The 22,500-nt window shown below is 44.9% G+C and overlaps 1 protein-coding gene across 1 annotated transcript in view; it reads left to right on the forward strand.

Annotated features, from left to right (window-relative positions):
- Sur (Sulfonylurea receptor) overlaps nt 1–22,500 on the forward strand; it is a 218,284-nt gene that overhangs the window by 128,538 nt on the left and 67,246 nt on the right. The window contains 10 exon segments of the mRNA XM_071662189.1: nt 1,990–2,229; nt 3,602–3,786; nt 9,042–9,221; nt 9,426–9,694; nt 9,901–10,109; nt 11,218–11,439; nt 11,660–11,817; nt 12,228–12,423; nt 12,731–12,992; nt 17,281–17,501. Coding sequence (XP_071518290.1) covers nt 1,990–2,229; nt 3,602–3,786; nt 9,042–9,221; nt 9,426–9,694; nt 9,901–10,109; nt 11,218–11,439; nt 11,660–11,817; nt 12,228–12,423; nt 12,731–12,992; nt 17,281–17,501 — 2,142 coding nt within the window.

Genomic DNA, 22,500 nt, shown 5'->3' on the forward strand with positions numbered 1-22,500 from the left:
ATTACCTTTTTTTTCTTCCCATTAATACTGAAGGATTACCTTTTTTTCTTCCCATTAATACTGAAAGATTACCTTTTTTCCTTCCATCAATACTGAAGGATTACCTTTTTTCTTCCCATTAATACTGAAGGATTACCTTTTTTCTTTCCATTAATACTGAAGGATTACCTTTTTTCTTCCCATTAATACTGAAGGATTACCTTTTTTCTTCCATTAATACTGAAGGATTACCTTTTTCTTCCATTAATACTGAAGGATTACCTTTTTTCTTCCCATTAATACTGAAGGATTACCTTTTTCCCATTAATACTGAAGGATTACCTTTTTTCTTCCCATTAATACTGAAGGATTACCTTTTCTCCTCCCATTAATACTGAAGGATTACCTTTTTCTTCCCATTAATACTGAAGGATTACCTTTTCTCCTCCCATTAATACTGAAGGATTACCTTTTTTCTTCCCATTAATACTGAAGGATTACCTTTTTTCCTCCCATTAATACTGAAGGATTACCTTTTTCTTCCCATTAATACTGAAGGATTACCTTTTTTCCTTCCCATTAATACTGAAGGATTACCTTTTTTCTTCCCATTAATACTGAAGGATTACCTATTTTTCCTTCCCATTAATACTGAAGGATTACCTTTTCTCCTTCCCATTAATACTGAAGGATTACCTTTTTTCTTCCCATTAATACTGAAGGATTACCTTTTTTCCTCCCATTAATACTGAAGGATTACCTTTTTCTTCCCATTAATACTGAAGGATTACCTTTTTCTTCCCATTAATACTGAAGGATTACCTTTTTCTTCCCATTAATACTGAAGGATTACCTTCTTCTCTTAAATACAGAAGGATTCTACCTTTTCTTCTTCCCATTAATACTGAAAGGATTACCTTTTCTTCTTCCCATTAATACTGAAGGATTACTTTTTTTCTTCCCCATTAATACTGAAGGATTGCCTTTTTTCTTCCCATTAATACTGAAGGATTACCTTTTTTTCCCTATTACCCATTAATACTGAAAGGATTACCCTTTTTTCTTCCCATTAATACTGAAGGATTACCTTTTTTCCTTCCATTTAATACTGAAGGATTACCCTTTTTCTCCCATTCATACTGAAGGATTATCTTTTTTCTTTTCATTAATACTGAAGGATTACCTTTTTTCTTCTTCCATTGATACTGAAGAGGTTACCTTTTTTCTTCCATTAATACTGAAGGAGTAACCTTTTTCTCCTCCCATTAATACTGAAGGATTACCTTTTTCTTCCCATTAATACTGAAGGATTACCTTTTTTCTTCCCCATTAAATACTGAAGGATTACCTTTTTCCTTCCCATTAATACTGAAGGATTACCTTTTTTCTTCCATTAATACTGAAGGATTACCTTTTTTCTTCCCATTAATACTGAAGGATTACCTTTTTCCTTTTCATTAATACTGAAGGATTACCTTTTTCCTTCCATTAATACTGAAGGATTACCTTTTTCGTCCCATTAATACTGAAGGATTACCTTTTTCTCCTCCCATTAATACTGAAGGATTACCTTTTCTCCTCCCATTAATACTGAAGGATTACCTTTTTTCTTCCCATTAATACTGAAGGATTACCTTTTTTCTTCCCATTAATACTGAAGGATTACCTTTTTTCTTCCCATTAATACTGAAGGATTACCTTTTTTCCTTCCATTAATACTGAAGGATTACCTTTTTCTCCCATTAATACTGAAGGATTACCTTTTTTCTTTTCATTAATACTGAAGGATTACCTTTTTTCCTTCCATTAATACTGAAGGATTACCTTTTTCGTCCCATTAATACTGAAGGATTACCTTTTTCTCCTCCCATTAATACTGAAGGATTACCTTTTCTCCTCCCATTAATACTGAAGGATTACCTTTTTTCTTCCCATTAATACTGAAGGATTACCTTTTTTCTTCCCATTAATACTGAAGGATTACCTTTTTCTCCCTCCTGCTGGTGGCAGGTGATCTACCTGGAAGGAGGGAGGATCCTCCTGCAGGGGAGTCCTGCCGAGGTGTCGTCAGCGTGGCCTGGGCTCTGGCAGGAGTGGGGCGCCGTGGAGGAGGGGTTCCCTGTCCCTCAGGGGCGTCAGGAAGGGCGGACGGCCAGGGAGAGGTGGACCTTACTCAGGCTGGTCACTAGGATCACCATGCAGACATCCTCCGCTCCCAGACACGCACAGAAGGAGGGCCTGGAGGCCGCGGTGAGTTACGGACGGTGCAGAGGCGGGATGAGTTACGGTGCAGAGGATGGGTTACGGTGCAGAGGATGGGTTACGGTGCAGAGGATGGGTTACGGTGCAGAGGGGGTGGTGAGTTAAGGTGCGGATGGTGAGTTACGGTGGAGAGGCGGGGGTGAGTTACGGTGCGGATGGTGGGTTACGGTGCAGAGGCGGGGGTGAGTTACGGTGCGGATGGTGGGTTACGGTGCAGAGGATGGGTTACGGTGCAGAGGCGGGGGTGAGTTACGGTGCGGATGGTGAGTTACGGTGGAGAGGCGGGGGTGAGTTACGGTAAAGGGGCGGGATGAGTTACGGTGCAGAGGATGGGTTACGGTGCAGAGGGGGTGGTGAGTTACGGTGGAGAAGCTGGGGTGAGTTACGGTGCGGATGGTGAGTTACGGTGCAGAGGGGGCGGTGAGTTACGGTGCGGATGGTGGGTTACGGTGGAGATACGGGGGGGGGGGGAGTTACGGTGGAGAGGCTGGTGTGAGGTACGGTGGATATGGTGAGTTACGGTGGAGAGACGGGGTGTGGGTTACGATGGAGAGGCGTGGGTAAGTTACGGTGAAGAAGGGGCGGTGAGTTACGGTGGAGAAGGGGTGGTCAGTTACGGTGAATAGGCGGGGACGAGTTACGGTGAAGAGGAGGTGGTGAGTTACGGTAAAGAAGAGGCGGTGAGTTACGGTGGAGAAGGGGTAGTGAGTTCAAGGAAAGAGAGGGGAGGGGGAAGGGGGCTTTGAATTATGAGGGACGGGGCTGTGAGGTAAGGGAGAGAGGACGATGAGTTACGGGGGTGAAGCAGTGAGTGACGGGGACGAAGCAGTGAGTGACGGAGGGGAGAGAGATCATGCACAATATGTCACATATTTAACCTTCCCCAGAAATACAATATACCACATCATGAACTGATAAGAAAGATAAGGACACTGTTATCATCTTGTCATGGCTTCATCATAGATAGATGGAGATAGATTCTTTGCATAGTTTCTATACTAAACAATTCACCAGTTGTTCATACATGTTCAGAGCTGGCGTCTGTGTTCTGCATGTTCAAGTTGAACATGAGTTGTTCTTTATGGTCAAAATTCAGAATAATTCAGGTCATTTATGAAGAAATAGAAACTTGGACAATAGAAATCCCAGGTCGCCAGCATAACAGAGAGCCCAGGGTTCGATCCTCAGGGAGAACACAGGTGTTGACAGCTGACAACAGATGTCACGTATACATCACACAATCTCTCATCTTTTTGATTACATTTGATTATATTTGATTACATTTGATTATATTTGATTACATGTAATTACATTTAATTAAATTTGATTACATTTAATTACAATTGACGGCAACTTACAGAGCAAAGAGGACGAGTACAGCCACAGTAACAGCAGATTAGTGAGGCAGTATAGTGTTAACCGTCATATTTCCCACAATGCCCTCCTGCCTGGCGATGAATGCCAGTACCTGCCAGCGCTGACACCACCCATGTCCAGGCATTCCTTCCACCACACCACCACGTCAGCCAAGCTCCAGCTCTTCAGGTAGGGAAGGGGGGACCCATTAGGGAAGGGTTGATCCATTAGGGAAGGATTGATCCATTAGGGAAGGGTTGATCGATTAGGGAAGGGTTGACCCATTAGGGAAGGGTGGACCCATTAGGGAAGGGTTGATTCATTAGGGAAGGGTTGATCCATGAGGGAAGGGTGGACCCATTAGGGAAGGGTGGACCCATTAGGGAAGGATTGATCCATTAGGGAAGGGTTGATCCATTAGGGAAGGGTTGATCCATTAGGGAAGAGTTGATCCATTAGGGAAGGTTTGATCCATTAGGGAAGGGTTGACCCATTAGTGAAGGGTTGATCCATTAGGGAAAGGTTGACCCATTAGGGAAGGATTGATCCATTAGGGAAGGGTTGATCCATTAGGGAAGGTTGACCCATTAGGGAAGGGTTGATCCATTAGGGAAGGGTTGATCCATTAGGGAAGGGTTGATCCATTAGGGAAGGGTTGATCCATTAGGGAAGGGTTGACCCATTAGGGAAGGGTTGATCCATTAGGGAAGGGTTGATCCATTAGGGAAGGATTGATCCATTAGGGAAGGGTTGATCCATTAGGGAAGGGTTGATCCAATAGGGAAGGGTTGATCCATTAGGGAAAGGTTGACCCATTAGGGAAGGGTTGATCCATTAGGGAAGGGTTGATCCATTAGGGAAGGATTGACCCACTAGGGAAGGATTGATCGATTAGGGGAGGGTTGATCGATTAGGGAAGGGTTGATCCATTAGGGAAGGGTTGATCCATTAGGGAAGGATTGATCCATTAGGGAAGGGTTGATCCATTAGGGAAGGGTTGACCCATTAGAGAAGGGTTGATCCAATAGGGAAGGGTTGATCCATTAGGGAAAGGTTGACCCATTAGGGAAGGGGTGACCCATTAGGGAAGGATTGATCGATTAGGGAAGGGTTGATCCATTAGGGAAGGGTTGATCCATTAGGGAAGGGTTGACCCATTAGGGAAGGATTGACCCATTAGGGAAGGGTTGACCCACTAGGGAAGGGGTGACCCATTAGGGAAGGGTTGATCCATTAGGGAAACGTTGACCCATTAGGGAAGGGTTGATCCATTAGGGAATGGTTGACCCATTAGGGAAGGGTTGATCCCTTAGGGAAGGGTTGACCCATTAGGGAAGGGTTGACCCATTAGGGAAGGGTTGATCCATTAGGGAAGGGTTGATCCATTAGGGAAAGGTTGACCCATTAGGAGAGGGGTGACCCATTAGGGAAGGATTGATCGATTAGGGAAGGGATGATCCATTAGGGAAGGATTGATCCATTAGGGAAGGGGTGACCCATTAGGGAAGGGTTGATCCATTAGAGAAGGGTTGATCCATTAGGGAAAGGTTGACCCATTAGGGAAGGATTGATCCATTAGGGAAGGGTTGATCCATTAGAGAAGGGTTGATCCAATAGGGAAGGGTTGATCCATTAGGGAAAGGTTGACCCATTAGGGAAGGGGTGACCCATTAGGGAAGGATTGGTCGATTAGGGAAGGGTTGATCCATTAGGGAAGGGTTGATCCATTAGGGAAGGGTTGACCCATTAGGGAAGGATTGACCCATTAGGGAAGGGTTGACCCACTAGGGAAGGGTTGACCCATTAGGGAAGGGTTGACCCATTAGGGAAGGGTTGATCCATTAGGGAAGGGTTGATCCATTAGGGAAGGTTGACCCATTAGGGAAGGATTGATCCATTAGGGAAGGGTTGACCCACTAGGGAAGGGGTGACCCATTAGGGAAGGATTGATCGATTAGGGAAGGATTGATCCATTAGGGAAAGGTTGACCCATTAGGGAAGGGTTGATCCATTAGGGAAGGGTTGACCCATTAGGGAAGGGTTGACCCATTAGGGAAGGGTTGATCCATTAGAGAAGGGTTGATCCATTAGGGAAGGGTTGATCCATTAGGGAAGGGTTGACCCATTAGGGAAGGGGTGACCCATTAGGGAAGGGTTGACCCATTAGGGAAGGGTTGATCCATTAGGGAAGGGTTGATCCATTAGGGAAGGGTTGACCCATTAGGGAAGGGTTGACCCATTAGGGAAGGATTGATCCATTAGGGAAGGGTTGACCCATTAGGGAAGGGGTGACCCATTAGGGAAGGGTTGATCCATTAGGGAAAGGTTGATCTATTAGGGAAGGATTGATCCATTAGGGAAGGGTTGACCCATTAGGGAAGGGTTGATCCATTAGGGAAGGGTTGATCCATTAGGGAAAGGTTGACCCATTAGGGAAGGATTGATCCATTAGGGAAGGGTTGACCCACTAGGGAAGGGGTGACCCATTCGGGAAGGATTGATCCATTAGGGAAGGATTGATCCATTAGGGAAGGATTGATCCATTAGGGAAAGGTTGACCCATTAGGGAAGGATTGATCCATTAGGGAAAGGTTGACCCATTAGGGAAGGGTTGACCCATTAGGGAAGGATTGATCCATTAGAGAAGGGTTGACCCATTAGGGAAGGGTTGATCCATTAGGGAAGGGTTGATCCATTAGGGAAGGGTTGACCCATTAGGGAAGGGTTGATCCATTAGGGAAGGATTGATCCATTAGGGAAAGGGTTGATCCATTAGGGAAGGGTTGATCCATTAGGGAAGGGTTGATCCATTAGGGAAGGGTTGACCCATTAGGGAAGGGTTGACCCATTAGGGAAGGGTTGACCCATTAGGAAGGGTTGATCCATTAGGGAAGGGTTGATCCATTAGGGAAGGGATTGATCCCATTAGGGAAGGGTTGACCATAGGGAAGGGTTGATCCATTAGGGAAGGGTTGACCCATTAGAAGGTTGATCCATTAGGGAAGGTTGATCCATTAGGGAAGGGTTGATCCCATTAGGGAAGGGTTGATCCATTAGGGAAGGGTTGATCCATTAGGGAAGGATTGATCCATTAGGGAAAGGTTGACCCATTAGGGAAGGGTTGATCCATTAGGGAAGGGTTGATCCATTAGGGAAGGGTTGATCCATTAGGGAAGGTTGACCATTAGGGAAGGTTGATCCATTAGGGAAGGGTTGATCCATTAGGAAGGGTTGATCCCATTAGGGAAGGGTTGATCCATTAGGGAAGGGTTGATCCATTAGGGAAGGATTGATCCATTAGAGAAGGGTTGATCCATTAGGGAAGGGTTGATCCATTAGGGAAGGATTGATCCATTAGGGAAGGGTTGATCCATTAGAGAAGGATTGATCCATTAGGGAAGGGTTGCCCCATTAGGGAAGGGTTGACCCATTAGGGAAGGGTTGACCCATTAGGGAAGGGTTGACCCATTAGGGAAGGGGTGACCCATTAGGGAAGGGTTGACCCATTAGGGAAGGATTGATCTATTAGGGAAGGGTTGACCCATTAGGGAAGGGGTGACCCATTAGGGAAGGATTTATCCATTAAGGAAAGGTTGACCCATTAGGGAAGGATTGATCCATTAGGGAAAGGTTGACCCATTAGGGAAGGGGTGACCCATTAGGGAAGGGTTGACCCACTAGGGAAGGATTGATCCATTAGGGAAAGGTTGACCTATTAGGGAAGGGTTCACCCATTAGGGAAGGTTGACCCATTAGGGAAGGGTTGACCCATTAGGGAAGGATTGATCCATTAGGGAAAGGTTGACCCATTAGGGAAGGATTGATCCATTAGGGAAAGGTTGACCCATTAGGGAAGGGTTGGTCCATTAAGGAAGGATTGATCCATTAGGGAAAGGTTGACCCATTAGGGAAGGATTGATCCATTAGGGAAAGGTTGACCCATTAGGGAAGGGTTGATCCATTAGGGAAGGGTTGATCCATTAGGGAAGGATTGATCCATTAGAGAAGGGTTGATCCATTAGGGAAGGGTTGACCCATTAGGCAAGGATTGATCCATTAGGGAAGGGTTGATCCATTAGAGAAGGATTGATCCATTAGGGAAGGGTTGACCCACTAGGGAAGGGGTGACCCATTAGGGAAGGATTGATCCATTAGGGAAGGGGTGACCCATTAGGGAAGGGTTGATCCATTGGGAAGGATTGATCCATTAGAGAAGGGGTGACCCATTAGGGAAGGGTTGATCCATTAGGGAAGGATTGATCCATTAGGGAAGGGGTGACCCATTAGGGAAGGGTTGATCCATTAGGGAAGGGTTGATCCATTAGGGAAGGGTTGATCCATTAGAGAAGGGTTGATCCATTAGAGAAGGGTCGATCCATTAGGGAAGGGTTGATCCATTAGGGAAAGGTTGACCCATCAGGGAAGGGTTGATCCATTAGGGAAGGGTTGACCCATTAGGGAAGGGGTGACCCATTAGGGAAGGGGTTACCCATTAGGGAAGGGTTGACCCATTAGGGAAGGATTGATCCATTAGGGAAGGGTTGACCCATTAGGGAAGGGGTGACCCATTAGGGAAGGATTGATCCATTAGGGAAATGTTGACCCATTATTGAAGGATTGATCCTTTAGGGAAAGGTTGACCCATTAGGGAAGGTGTGACCCATTAGGGAAGGGTTGACCCACTAGGGAAGGATTGATCCATTAGGGAAATGTTGACCCATTAGGGAAGGGTTGACCCATTAGGGAAAGGTTGACCCATTAGGGAAGGGTTGACCCATTAGGGAAGGATTGATCCATTAGGGAAAGGTTGACCCATTAGGGAAGGATTGATCCATTAGGGAAAGGTTGACCCATTAGGGAAGGGTTGATCCATTAGGGAAGGATTGGTCCATTAGGGAAAGGTTGACCCATTAGGGAAGGGTTGATCCATTATTGAAGGGTTGATCCATTAGGGAAGGGTTGACCCAATAGGGAAAGGTTGACCCATTAGGGAAGGGTTAACCCATTAGGGAAGGGTTGACCCATTAGGGAAGGGTTGACCCATTAGGGAAAGGTTGACCCATTAGGGAAGGGTTGATCCATTAGAGAATGGTTGACCCATTAGAGAAGGGTTGACCCATTAGAGAAGGGTTGACCCATTAGGGAAGGGTTGACCCATTAAGGAAAGGTTGACCCATTAGGAAAGGTTGACCCATCATTGATCAATAGTTGAAATTGATAAACTTTCTTCGTCCCTCCAGTAGCATCAAGTGATTTTTTTTTTCCAAAAATCGACCAAAAAAAAACCCTATTTCCAATAGCTTAGGAGTTTTTTTTTTTTTATTCTAAATCGACCATAGAGCCACTGGAAAAAAAAAATCGACCTTAGTTCCCCTGAATAAAGAAATAGATCGACCCTAAAATAATGACCTAGATCGAGGCTAAAACCCCTGATTCTTCTGCAGGATCAGGTCCAGCGCCCCTGCCTTTGGACGCTCGTCCTCCCACGTCGTTAAGGGGGGCTTGCCCCGCCACGCCAAGAGCCTCCCCCCTCAGACACGGCCCCTGCCCCGGATGAAGTCCTCCCCTGCAGTAGTGAACCAAGGGAACATGTTCCATCGCCTCTTCTCCAGCGCCTCCTTCAGGTAGTTGTATCTGAGGGATTGGAACACGTGGATCAGTATTCTCAAGGGAGCCGAGGGTGGGGAGGGGGATTGGAATCCCTCAGGGAGACGTGGATCCTCCCACTGAGGGTGTTCAACCTCTTCAGCAAAGGTTCAGAAGGATGTAGTTAAGTTGAACTCAAAGGATTAAGTTGAACATTCCTTTTTTTTTTTTTTTTTTTGCAGGACGTGCAAGAGGCCGAGCGGGCCACCAGGAGAGAAGTGGCGCCTGGGCAAGTTGCTCTCCCCCTCCAACACCCTGGGTGATGACCTCGAGGAGGACCTCGAGCTGGAGGAGGAGGTGCCCTTAGAGGAGGAGGTGGAGGATGGGAGACTCGTAAGCGAAGAAGAGAGGGAAAGAGGAAGGATCTCCAAGTGGAACTATATCGTTTATCTGAAGGCGTGTGGTGTGGGTCTTGGCTTAAGCTATCTCTTCTGCGCCCTTGCTGGTCAAGGTAAGGCCCTGTGGCTATGTCTCTCTGTGTCTATGACTATGTCTGGGGATATAGATCTCGCTCTGTGCTCCAATCTAACGAAACAGCATCTCCTAGATCCATAACTTTAGAGAGAGGAATGATGTCCCTGTCTGGATATGAATGGTTGGATTCTTACACACACAAGCCCCTCTGCTCACTCCACTCTCCTCTTTCTCCTCCTTCAGGAGTGACTGTCGCCCTGGACTTCTGGCTGGGTAACTGGTCGGGAGAGGCCAACACATGGAACGCCACAGAGGCCAAGAATTGGCAGGCATACAGCACCTACGTGACGAAGGCCGATCTCCCCAGTGAGAGGGCCAAGTTTGTCGAACCTACCGTCGGACCCCCGGTCCTGCACGTCCGCGAGAGATACCAGGCCTTCGTCAACCAGACGGTGAGTGTCGCGGCTTCTGGCTTTCCTCTTAGTAACTTCAAAGGTGAACCTTTCCCCCCACGGAGTGTTGCATGTCCCTCCTCCACACCATCCCTCGCCTCGGGCGACACCACATGACCCATCTTCACAACATCCTTAATTGAACTTACATTTACCCCCAGAGGTCTTTACCCTGACCTTCATGCCTTAGGTCAAAGTTCACCTGCACTATACCTTTATCTCCAACACAGTCTCAAGACCTTTCGACCTTTGACCTGGTCCATACGAGTCACGTTAAACATAAGCAGGTCATCCTGTTCACTTACGGGACAGGTCCAACATGTCACAAATTTACTGCCTGTCATTTTCAGTGTATATCTTCCTGGCAGAGTCTGTCAGTCTGTTCTGTTGAACCAAGAGATTCGAACCAGTTTCGTTTTCCTATACTGAAGTGCTGGCTATGTGTACCTCACTGAGCCATCTGCCATTTTCTTCAGAAATACCAGTCTCTCTCCTGAACTTATTCTATAAAATTCCTTTATTAAAATGTGTGTTTGTTGCTCATTCCATAACTCTCGGTAATCTTCTGTATATTCAACTAGGCAGCCGAATATTCGATTTAGAAGCCTCGTTCTTCTAGATGGGATTTTCAGACTTTTTTTCTGTTTTTTTCCCCCTTTATTGGGAGAGGAAGGAGTTCCTATAGAGTTTGTTAGTCTACATGAAGCAGCTGGAGTTCGAAGCTGCGAAGCAGGGATGGACTGCCGTCCCATGGAGTCTCGCTATCTTTGAAGCTTTTGTTCAGAAATCTAAGTTAACAGTGTCCGAATCCAAGTACAATGACCTCGTAGACTGATGTGATATACAGTTTGCATCGCCTCTTTATGGGTCACCTTTTCCACACCATGTTCCGTTAAGTGTCTGTCATAGTTAAGTGTCTGTCATAGTTAAGTGTCTGTCATGGTTAAGTGTCTGTCATAATTAAGTGTTTGTCAAAGTCGTTTGTCACGATTCTGGATGAGGTTGGGCCGCGCCTCATGTAAACACTTAAGCCTCATACAAAGAGGAGCAACTCAGGTGTCACAGTCTCGTAACGTGGCCTCACTCGCCTCTGTCCTTCCATCCGCAGATGTATTATTACTACCGCATCTACGCCCTCCTCTCTGTCGTCTCCATCACCCTCTCCCTCTCCACCAATCTCCTGGGCCAGTTCGCTGCTGGCCGCGGGAGGAAGCGTCTCCATGAAGACATGCTGGAGAACTTGGTTCGATGCTCCGTCCGCTTCTTCGACACCACGCCCACTGGCAGGATTATGAACCGCTTCACCACCGACACAGCCATGATCGACAAGGTGCGTCCAGCCCCCCCTTCAACGCCATGTGTTGGTTGTAATACAAACTGATCCCTAACGTCATCTGTTGGTGGTAATATCAAGGTACTATGTTGCCATGAGCCATTCATGGAATATCGCGTTTGCGACGCCATAAAATGATCATATAATCCCCATATTTGATCGATCATTAGCTGTTTATAATCCCACTTGGCTGATGGCCCCTCCCGTTGATCAACAGGAGCTGGCTAAATCCGTTACTCACCTGTTGTTCTTCGTTCTCCTTGTGACGTCAGCGGTGGTGGTCAACGCTGTCATCACCCCAGCCTTCCTCGCTGTCGCGATCCCCATCTGCGCCATCTATTACGCCATCCAGAAGTTCTTCAGGTGTTCTTCAAGGTGAGGTGTTCTTCACGGGAGATGTTCTACGAAGTGAGGGATCTTTTTTTCTGGATGCCAGGTGTTCTTGATGAGATGGTCTTCAATTAAGGTGTTCTTGTGTCATTCCAGTCAACTCCTTTTTTTATGCACGGAATCTGTCATCCATTTACTTCCATTCTCTCCCATTAACCCTGCCATTAACCCATGCCCCATTCCCTCTCTCACCTCCAAATCACGTCCTCCAAACTCCTCCAAATTCTGAAGGGGGACCTACAATACATCAAATGCCCGAAACCCTTTCTTAACATACCATTACATCCGTCTACCGTAACCCATTTATTTTCTCTCGATTCTCAAGACTTTTTACAGTCACGGGTCCTTTATATCCTCAGCTCGCCTAATGGCCCCCATTTCTCCGTTTCCCACAGGGAATTGAAGCGCTTGGAGAGCCTCTCCCGGTCCCCGTTGAACAGCCACATGAGCGAGAGCGTCGGAGGATGTGTGGTGATCAGGGCTTACGGCGACCAGAGACGGTTCACACATGTCATCCTCCACCGTCTAGACACTCACATCACAGCCTTCACCTTGCTCCATGCTGGCAATAGGTGGCTGGGCATCTGTCTAGTGAGTGGGTCAACCAGTTCTGGGTCGACCAGGTCTGGTGAGCGGGTCGACCAGCTCTTGGGGTTTGTTTATGTAGACAATGGACAAATGATTGGGGTCCAAGGACTCATCCCTGTGGCACCCCACTTGTCACGTGCACCTACGAGGCAGGTTTCAGCCACGTAAAACTATATATTTCTTTATATATATTTATTATCCTTTACTTATACTTTATATTTATCATACTCCTTGACTGGGAGTAATGTAATTTTTGTGTCCATTTCCATACTGAAAGGTAATTCTCAATTGGTGTGATTCCCTTCTGCAGGATTATATTGGCAGCATCATCGTCTTCTGTGCCACCTCCGGCTTGCTCCTGTGGTCCACCGTCCTGGCCACCCCACAGACGGCCTTGTCCCCGGCAATGGTGGGCCTCGCCATCAACTACACCCTCTTCGTGCCCGTCTACCTCAACTGGGTGGTCAGGTTCCTGGCCGAGACAGAGATGTGTCTGAACGCAGTGGAGAGGGTCCAGCACTACGCCAGCCTCCCCAGCGAGGACACATGCCACACTGCCCCTGATCAAGAAGGTTAGGTCAAAGGACCACGGTCCACTGATCACATCTCCAGCTGTACATGATTGTATTATTATTATTATTATTGTTATTATTATTATTATTATTATTATTGTTATTATTATAATTATTATTATTATTATTATTATTATTATTATTATTATTATTTATTTATTTATTTATTTATTTTGCTTTGTCGCTGTCTCCCGCGTTAACGAGGTAGCGCAAGGAAACAGACGGAAGAATGGCCCAACCCACCCACATACACATGTATATACATACACGTCCACACACGCAAATATACATACTTATACATCTCAACGTATACATGTATATACACACACAGACATATACATATATACACATGCACATAATTCATACTGTCTGCCTTTATTCATTCCCATTGCCACCTCGCCACACATGAAATAACAACCCCCTCCCCCCTCATGTGCGCGAGGTAGTGCTAGGAAGACAACAAAGGCCCCATTTGTTCACACTCAGTCTCTAGCTGTCATGTAATAATGCACCGAAACCACAGCTCCCTTTCCACATCCAGGCCCCACACAACTTTCCATGGTTTGCCCCAGACGCTTCACATGCCCTGGTTCAATCCATTGACAGCACGTCGACCCCGGTATACCACGTCATTTCAGTTCACTCTATTCCTTGCACAGCTTTCACCCTCCTGCATGTTCAGGCCCTGATCACTCAAAATCTTTTTCACTTCATCTTTCCACCTCCAATTTGGTTTCCCACTTCTCCTCATTCCCTCCACCTCTGACACATATACCCTCTTGGTCAATCTTTCCTCACTCATTCTCTCCATGTGACCAAACCATTTCAAAACACCCTCTTCTGCTCTCTCAACCACACTCTTTTTTATTACCACACATCTCTCTTACCTTATTATTACTTACTCGATCAAACCACCTCACACCACATTTCCAGCACATCCACCCTCCTCCGCACAACTCTATCCGTAGCCCACGCCTCGCAACCATACAACATTGTTGGAACCACTATTCCTTCAAACATAGCCATTTTTGCTTTCCGAGATAATGTTCTCGACTTCCATACATTCGTCAAGGTTCCCAGAACTTTCGCCCCCTCCCCCACCCTATGATTCACTTCCGCTTCCATGGTTCCATCCGCTGCCAAATCCACTCCGAGATATCTAAAACACTTCTCTTCCTCCAGTTTTTCTCCATTCAAACTTACCTCCCAATTGACGTGTCCCTCAAACCTACTGTACCTAATAGCCTTGCTCTTACTCACATTTACTCTTAACTTTCTTCTTTCACACACTTTACCAATCTCAGTCACCAGCTTCTGCAGTTTCTCACATGAATCAGCCACCAGCGCTGTATCATCAGTGAACAACAACTGACTCACTTCCCAAGCTCTCTCATCCACAACAGGCTGCATACTTGCCCCTCTTCCCAAAACCCTTGTATTCACCTCCCTAACAATCCCATCCATAAACAAATTAAACAACCAAGGAGACATCACACACCCCTGCCGCAAACCTACATTCACTGAGAACCAATCACTTTCCCCTCTTCCTACACGTACACATGCCTTACATTCTCGATAAAAACTTTTCACTGCTTCTAACAACTTGCCTCCCACACCATATCTTCGTAATAACTTCCACAGAACATCTCTATCAACTCTATCATATGCTTCTCCAGATCCATAAAAGCTACATACAAATCCGTTTGCTTTTCTAAGTATTTCTCACATACATTCTTCAAAGTAAACACCTGATCCATACATCCTCCACCACTTCTGAAACCACACTGCTCTTCCCCAATCTGATGCTCTGTACATGCCTTCACCCTCTCAATCAATTCCCTCCCATAAAATTTCCCAGGAATACTCAACAAACTTTTTTTTTTTTTTTTTTTTTTTATACTTTGTCGCTGTCTCCCGCGTTTGCGAGGTAGCGCAAGGAAACAGACGAAAGAAATGGCCCAACCCCCCCCCCCCATACACATGTACATACACATGTCCACACACGCAAATATACATACCTACACAGCTTTCCATGGTTTACCCCAGACGCTTCACATGCCTTGATTCAATCCACTGACAGCACGTCAAACCCTGTATACCACATCGCTCCAATTCACTCTATTCCTTGCCCTCCTTTCACCCTCCTGCATGTTCAGGCCCCGATCACACAAAATCTTTTTCACTCCATCTTTCCACCTCCAATTTGGTCTCCCTCTTCTCCTCGTTCCCTCCACCTCCGACACATATATCCTCTTGGTCAATCTTTCCTCACTCATTCTCTCCATGTGCCCAAACCATTTCAAAACACCCTCTTCTGCTCTCTCAACCACGCTCTTTTTATTTCCACACATCTCTCTTACCCTTACGTTACTTACTCGATCAAACCACCTCACACTTACACCTCTGTAATTTGAGCACTCACCTTTGTCCCCTTTGCCTTTGTACAATGGCACTATGCAAGCATTCCGCCAATCCTCAGGCACCTCACCATGAATCATACATACATTAAATAACCTTACCAACCAGTCATCAATACAGTCACCCCCTTTTTTAATAAATTCCACTGCAATACCATCCAAACCCACTGCCTTGCCACCTTTCATCTTCTGCAAAGCTTTTACTACCTCTTCTCTGTTTACCAAATCATCCTCCCTAACCCTCTCACTTTGCACACCACCTCGACCAAAACACCCTATATCTGCCACTCTATCATCAAACACATTCAACAAACCTTCAAAATACTCACTCCATCTCCTTCTCACGTCACCACCACTTATCACCTCCCTATTAGCCCCCTTCACTGAAGTTCCCATTTGTTCCCGTGTCTTACGCGCTTTATTTACCTCCTTCCAAAACATCTTTTTATCCTCCCCAAAATTTAATGATACTCTCTCACCCCAACTCTCATTTGCCCTTTTTTCATCTCTTGCACTTTTCTCTTGACCTCCTGTCTCTTTCTTTTATACATCTCCCAGTCATTTGCATTATTTCCCGGCAAGAATTGTCCAAATGCCTCTCTCTTCTCTTTCACTAATAATTTTACTTCTTCATCCCACCACTCACTACCTTTTCTAATCTGCCCACCTCCCACGCTTCTCATGCCACAAGCATCTTTTGCACTAGCCATCACTGCTTCCCTAAATACATCCCATTCTTCCCCCACTCCCCTTACCTCCTTTGTTCTCACCTTTTTCCATTCTGTACTGTCTCTCCCGATAGTTCCTCACACATGTCTCCTTTCCAAGCTCACGTACTCTCACCACTCTCTTCACCCCAACATTCTCTCTTCTTTTCTGAAAACCTCTACAAATCTTCACCTTCGCCTCCACAAGATAATGATCCGACATCCCTCCAGTTGCACCTCTCAGCACATTAACATCCAAAAGTCTCTCTTTCGCGCACCTATCAATTAACACGTAATCCAATTATGCTCTCTGGCCATCTCTCCTACTTACATACGTATACTTATGTATATCTTTCTTTTTAAACCAGGTATTCCCAATCACCAGTCCTTTTTCAGCACATAAATCTACAAGCTCTTCACCATTTCCATTTACAACACTGAACACCCCATGTGTACCAGGTATTCCCTCAACTGCCACATTACTCACCTTTGCATTCAAATCACCCATCACTATAACCTGATCTCGTGCATCAAAACCATTAACACATTCAGCTGCTCTCAAAACACTTGCCTCTCATGATCTTTCTTCTCATGCCCAGGTGCATATGCACCAATAATCACCCATCTCTCTCCATCAACTTTCAGTTTTACCCATATCAATCTAGAATTTACTTTCTTACACTCTATCACATACTCCCACAACTCCTGTTTCATGAGTAGTGCTACTCCTTCCCTTGCTCTTGTCCTCTCACTAACCCCTGACTTTACTCCCAAGACATTCCCAAACCACTCTTCCCCTTTACCCTTGATCTTCGTTTCACTCAGAGCCAAAACATCCAGGTTCCTTTCCTCAAACATACTACCCATCTCTCCTTTTTTTCTCATCTTGGTTACATCCACACACATTTAGACACCCCAATCTGAGCCTTCGAGGAGGATGAGCACTTCCCGCGTGACTCCTTCTCTTTCCCCTTCTAGAGTTAAAAATATTATTATTATTATTATTATTATTATTATTATTATTATTATTATTATTATTATTATTGTTATTATTATTATCATTATTATTATTATTGTTATTATTATTATTATCATTATTATTATTATTATTATTATCATTATTATTGATGTTGTTGTCATCGTCATTGTATGTTGTATTTTCAGATGATAACACAGGCCAATATCGTGAAGGCAGCAGCCATCTCAGTCGGAGGTCATGGAGGTCAGGTTCGTCTTCAGGGTCAGGGTCAAGCAGGTCCTCGGGGCTACCCCCAGGGTGGCCTCTAGAGGGCCGAGTCGAGTTCCGTGACGTCACTTTGACCTATGACCCCTCCTTGGAGCCTGTTCTCACTGACCTCAACTTCACCATCTCCCCAGGAGAAAAGGTGCGTGTTGGGCCCCCATCTCTTGTACTGTACGGGGAGGGAGTTCTACACTGGTGGGGGTCCCCATATCTTGTACTGTACGGTGAGGGAGTTCTACAGTGGTGGGGCCCCCATATCATACTGTCATTTACTATCTCATAACTCAGTTTATATATCTCATTCATCCACCATCTTATATTATAAAAGTTCTTCCTCACATAATTTATAACAAGTTTCTTGTTTAATATCATGTTATGTTCTCTGGTTGTTCTATCCTCACATCTCTGGTAGGACATGTTTTGACAAAATTTAGATTTGTGATCATATCACCTCTAACTTCTCTTTCTTCCAAGGTAGGCAGATTTAAAGCCTCTACCTTCTCCCATTAACTCAGTCTTCTAAATTCTTGGCACCATCTTTGTTGTCCTCCTCTGGACCTTCTCTATCAGCTCTTTATGCTTCTTCAGGTGAGGTGACCAAACCTGAGAAGCATATTCTACCTTTAGCCTTATGGTGGATGTGAAGAGCTGGCTGAACACTTCCTTATCCATAGACTTACAAGATATTCTGATGTTTGCCAGTAGACAGTTGGCCTCCTCACCTGCTCTCCCAATATGGGACTCTGGCGACAAGATTGGAACTCCCAAAAGTCCCTCTCACTCCCTGATTCCTGCAGCTTAAGTCCATATATATAATATACCGTATTGAGACCGCCTTTCACTGTGGCCCATCCGCGTATGTCTGTAGATTAACTTAGACTGAGCCAACTTTGGAGTTTGTCATGTGTCCCTTGTAATGTGATGCCGCCCCTCTTGTTTTCTGTTTCCTCTCATGACCTTAGCATCATCAGCAAACACATGCAGGTACCAGCTCATAACTTTCTGACTGCTTTTTCACACACACATTGCACAAAATCTACAAACGCGGGAGACAGCGACAAAGTATAAAAAAAAAAAAAAAAAAAAAAATATATGTATATATATATATATATATATATATATATCTTTTCTTTCATACTATTCGCCATTTCCCGCATTAGCGAGGTTGCGTTAACAACAAAGGACTGGACCTTTGAGGGAATATCCTCAAATAGCCCCCTTCTCTGTCCCTTCTTTTGGAAAATTAAAAAAAACGAGAGGGGAGGATTTCCAGCCCCCCGCTCCCTTCCCTTTTAGTCGCCTTCTACGACATGCAGGGAATACGTGGGAAGTATTCTTTCTCCCCTATCCCCAGGGATAATATATATATATATATATATATATATATATATATATATATATATTTTCTTTCTTTCTTTTAAACTATTCGCCATTTCCCGCGTTAGCGAGGTAGCGTTAGGAACAGAGGACTAGGCCTTTTTTGGAATATCCTCACCTGGCCCCCTCTGTTCCTTCTTTTGGAAAAAAAAAAAAAAAAACGAGAGGGGAGGATTTCCAGCCCCCCGCTCCCTCCCCTTTTAGTCGCCTTCTACGACACGCAGGGAATACGTGGGAAGTATTCTTAATCCCCTATCCCCAGGGATAATATATATATATATATATATATATATATATATAATCCTTAACACCCTGTTCCATTTCAGAACTCACTTTCCTGTAGGCAACCCATTCTTCTCAAATTACCTTTGAAAAAAAAGATAAGAATATTAATGATACCAGAACAGAACCTTTACTACATATATACTGTATGAAATGAATATTAACATTATTATTATTTTTTTTTTCTTTTAAACTATTCGCCATTTCCCGCGTTAGCGAGGTAGCGTTAAGAACAGAGGACTGGGCCTTTGTGGAATATCCTCACCTGTCCCCCCTCTGTTCCTTCTTTTGGAAAATTAAAAAAAAAGTGAGAGGGGAGGATTTCCAGCCTCCTGCTCCCTCCCCTTTTAGTCGCCTTCTACGACACGCAGGGAATACGTGGGAAGTATTCTTAATCCCTTATCCCCAGGGATAACACATATACATACATACACATATACATATTCATACTTGCTTACCTTCATCCATTCCTGTCACTACCCAGCCCCACAGGAAAACAGCATCGCTATCCTCTGCTTCAGCAAGGTAGCGCCAGTAAAACAGACAAAATAGGCCACATTTATTCATACTCAGTCTCTAGCTGTCATGTGTAATGCACTCAAACCACAGCTCCCTATCCACATCCAGGCCCCACAGACCTTTCCATGGTTTACCCCAGACATTTCACATGCCCTGGTTCAGTCCACTGACAGCACGTCGACCCCGGCATACCCTTTTGTTCCAATTCACTCTATTCCTTGCACGCGACTCACCCTCCTGTATGTTCAGGGTGGAATGGGAGGAATGAAAGCACGGTATGTGTGCAAATAGGAAGATAGGAGGGTGCATGGTTCCTTTATCCTGACAAAAGTGCATCTATGGCAAGTGCATACAATGATCAACATGGAGTTTAATCTATCTATGGATGAAGTCAGAGTGATGAATGCAAGGATATTGGACAGAAGGAAGGTATACAGTCTTGGGAGTGGGAATGGGAAGGCTGGGGCGTAGGAGAAGAGTCAGTTGTTTGCTGATAACAGTGCGCTGGAGGAAGATTTGAATGAAAAGCTGCAGAAGTGGTGTCTAACTCTGGAAAAATGTGTGAAAGGAGTTAAGAGCAAATGTGAACAAAAGCAAGGTTATTGAATTCAGAAGTACAAAGAGACAGGTTAGTTAAGGTGAAAGTTTCAAAGGAGAAAACTTGGAAGAAGTGAAGAGTTTAAGTCACTGGGAGTGGACATGACAGGTTAGGTATGGGGTTGGTGAGGGATTGAGGTACTGGGTGCACTGAGGAATGTGTGGAAAGAGAGGTCACTATCTGGAAGGGTGAGGAAGGGTATGTTTAAGGTACTGCAGTCTTGACAGTGTTGTATGGAGGTATGGGCTATATATAAGACTGAACTGATGTATAAATATCGAACGCTTCCAAGAACTCTTATGAATTAGCAAAGAGTAAAATCTGGAAATGCAAGGTAATTCTATTAATAAAATGCAACCATCAAATTCACAACACTCGTATACTACAGGATCTTTTCTAATGTATCAGATATGTATCAGATATGTATCACATATTATTATTATTATTATTATTTTTTTTTTTTTTTTTATACCTCGTCGCTGTCTCCCGCGTTTGCGAGGTAGCGCAAGGAAACAGACGAAAGAAATGGCCCAACCCCCCCCATACACATGTACATACACACGTCCACACACGCAAATATACATACCTACACAGCTTTCCATGGTTTACCCCGGACGCTTCACATGCCTTGATTCAATCCACTGGCAGCACGTCAACCCCTGTATACCACATCGCTCCAATTCACTCTATTCCTTGCCCTCCTTTCACCCTCCTGCATGTTCAGGCCCCGATCACACAAAATCCTTTTCACTCCATCTTTCCACCTCCAATTTGGTCTCCCTCTTCTCCTCGTTCCCTCCACCTCCGACACATATATCCTCTTGGTCAATCTTTCCTCACTCATTCTCTCCATGTGCCCAAACCATTTCAAAACACCCTCTTCTGCTCTCTCAACCACGCTCTTTTTATTTCCACACATCTCTCTTACCCTTACGTTACTTACTCGATCAAACCACCTCACACCACACATTGTCCTCAAACATCTCATTTCCAGCACATCCATCCTCCTGCGCACAACTCTATCCATAGCCCACGCCTCGCAACCATACAACATTGTTGGAACCACTATTCCTTCAAACATACCCATTTTTGCTTTCCGGGATAATGTTCTCGACTTCCACACATTTTTCAAGGCTCCCAAAATTTTCGCCCCCTCCCCCACCCTATGATCCACTTCCGCTTCCATGGTTCCATCCGCTGACAGATCCACTCCCAGATATCTAAAACACTTCACTTCCTCCAGTTTTTCTCCATTCAAACTCACCTCCCAATTGACTTGACCCTCAACCCTACTGTACCTAATAACCTTGCTCTTATTCACATTTACTCTTAACTTTCTTCTTCCACACACTTTACCAAACTCCGTCACCAGCTTCTGCAGTTTCTCACATGAATCCGCCACCAGCGCTGTATCATCAGCGAACAACAACTGACTCACTTCCCAAGCTCTCTCATCCCCAACAGACTTCATACTTGCCCCTCTTTCCAAGACTCTTGCATTTACCTCCCTAACAACCCCATCCATAAACAAATTAAACAACCATGGAGACATCACACACCCCTGCCGCAAACCTACATTCACTGAGAACCAATCACTTTCCTCTCTTCCTACACGTACACATGCCTTACATCCTCGATAAAAACTTTTCACTGCTTCTAACAACTTGCCTCCCACACCATATATTCTTAATACCTTCCACAGAGCATTTCTATCAACTCTATCATATGCCTTCTCCAGATCCATAAATGCTACATACAAATCCATTTGCTTTTCTAAGTATTTCTCACATACATTCTTCAAAGCAAACACCTGATCCACACATCCTCTACCACTTCTGAAACCACACTGCTCTTCCCCAATCTGATGCTCTGTATATGCCTTCACCCTCTCAATCAATACCCTCCCATATAATTTACCAGGAATACTCAACAAACTTATACCTCTGTAATTTGAGCACTCACTCTTATCCCCTTTGCCTTTGTACAATGGCACTATGCACGCATTCCGCCAATCCTCAGGCACCTCACCATGAGTCATACATACATTAAATAACCTTACCAACCAGTCAACAATACAGTCACCCCCTTTTTTAATAAATTCCACTGCAATACCATCCAAACCTGCTGCCTTGCCGGCTTTCATCTTCCGCAAAGCTTTTACTACCTCTTCTCTGTTTACCAAATCATTTTCCCTAACCCTCTCACTTTGCACACCACCTCGACCCAAACACCCTATATCTGCCACTCTGTCATCAGACACATTCAACAAACCTTCAAAATACTCATTCCATCTCCTTCTCACATCACCACTACTTGTTATCACCTCCCCATTTACGCCCTTCACTGAAGTTCCCATTTGCTCCCT

The sequence above is a fragment of the Panulirus ornatus genome, chromosome 5 (assembly GCF_036320965.1).
Source record: "Panulirus ornatus isolate Po-2019 chromosome 5, ASM3632096v1, whole genome shotgun sequence".
NCBI classification, from domain to species: domain Eukaryota; kingdom Metazoa; phylum Arthropoda; class Malacostraca; order Decapoda; family Palinuridae; genus Panulirus; species Panulirus ornatus.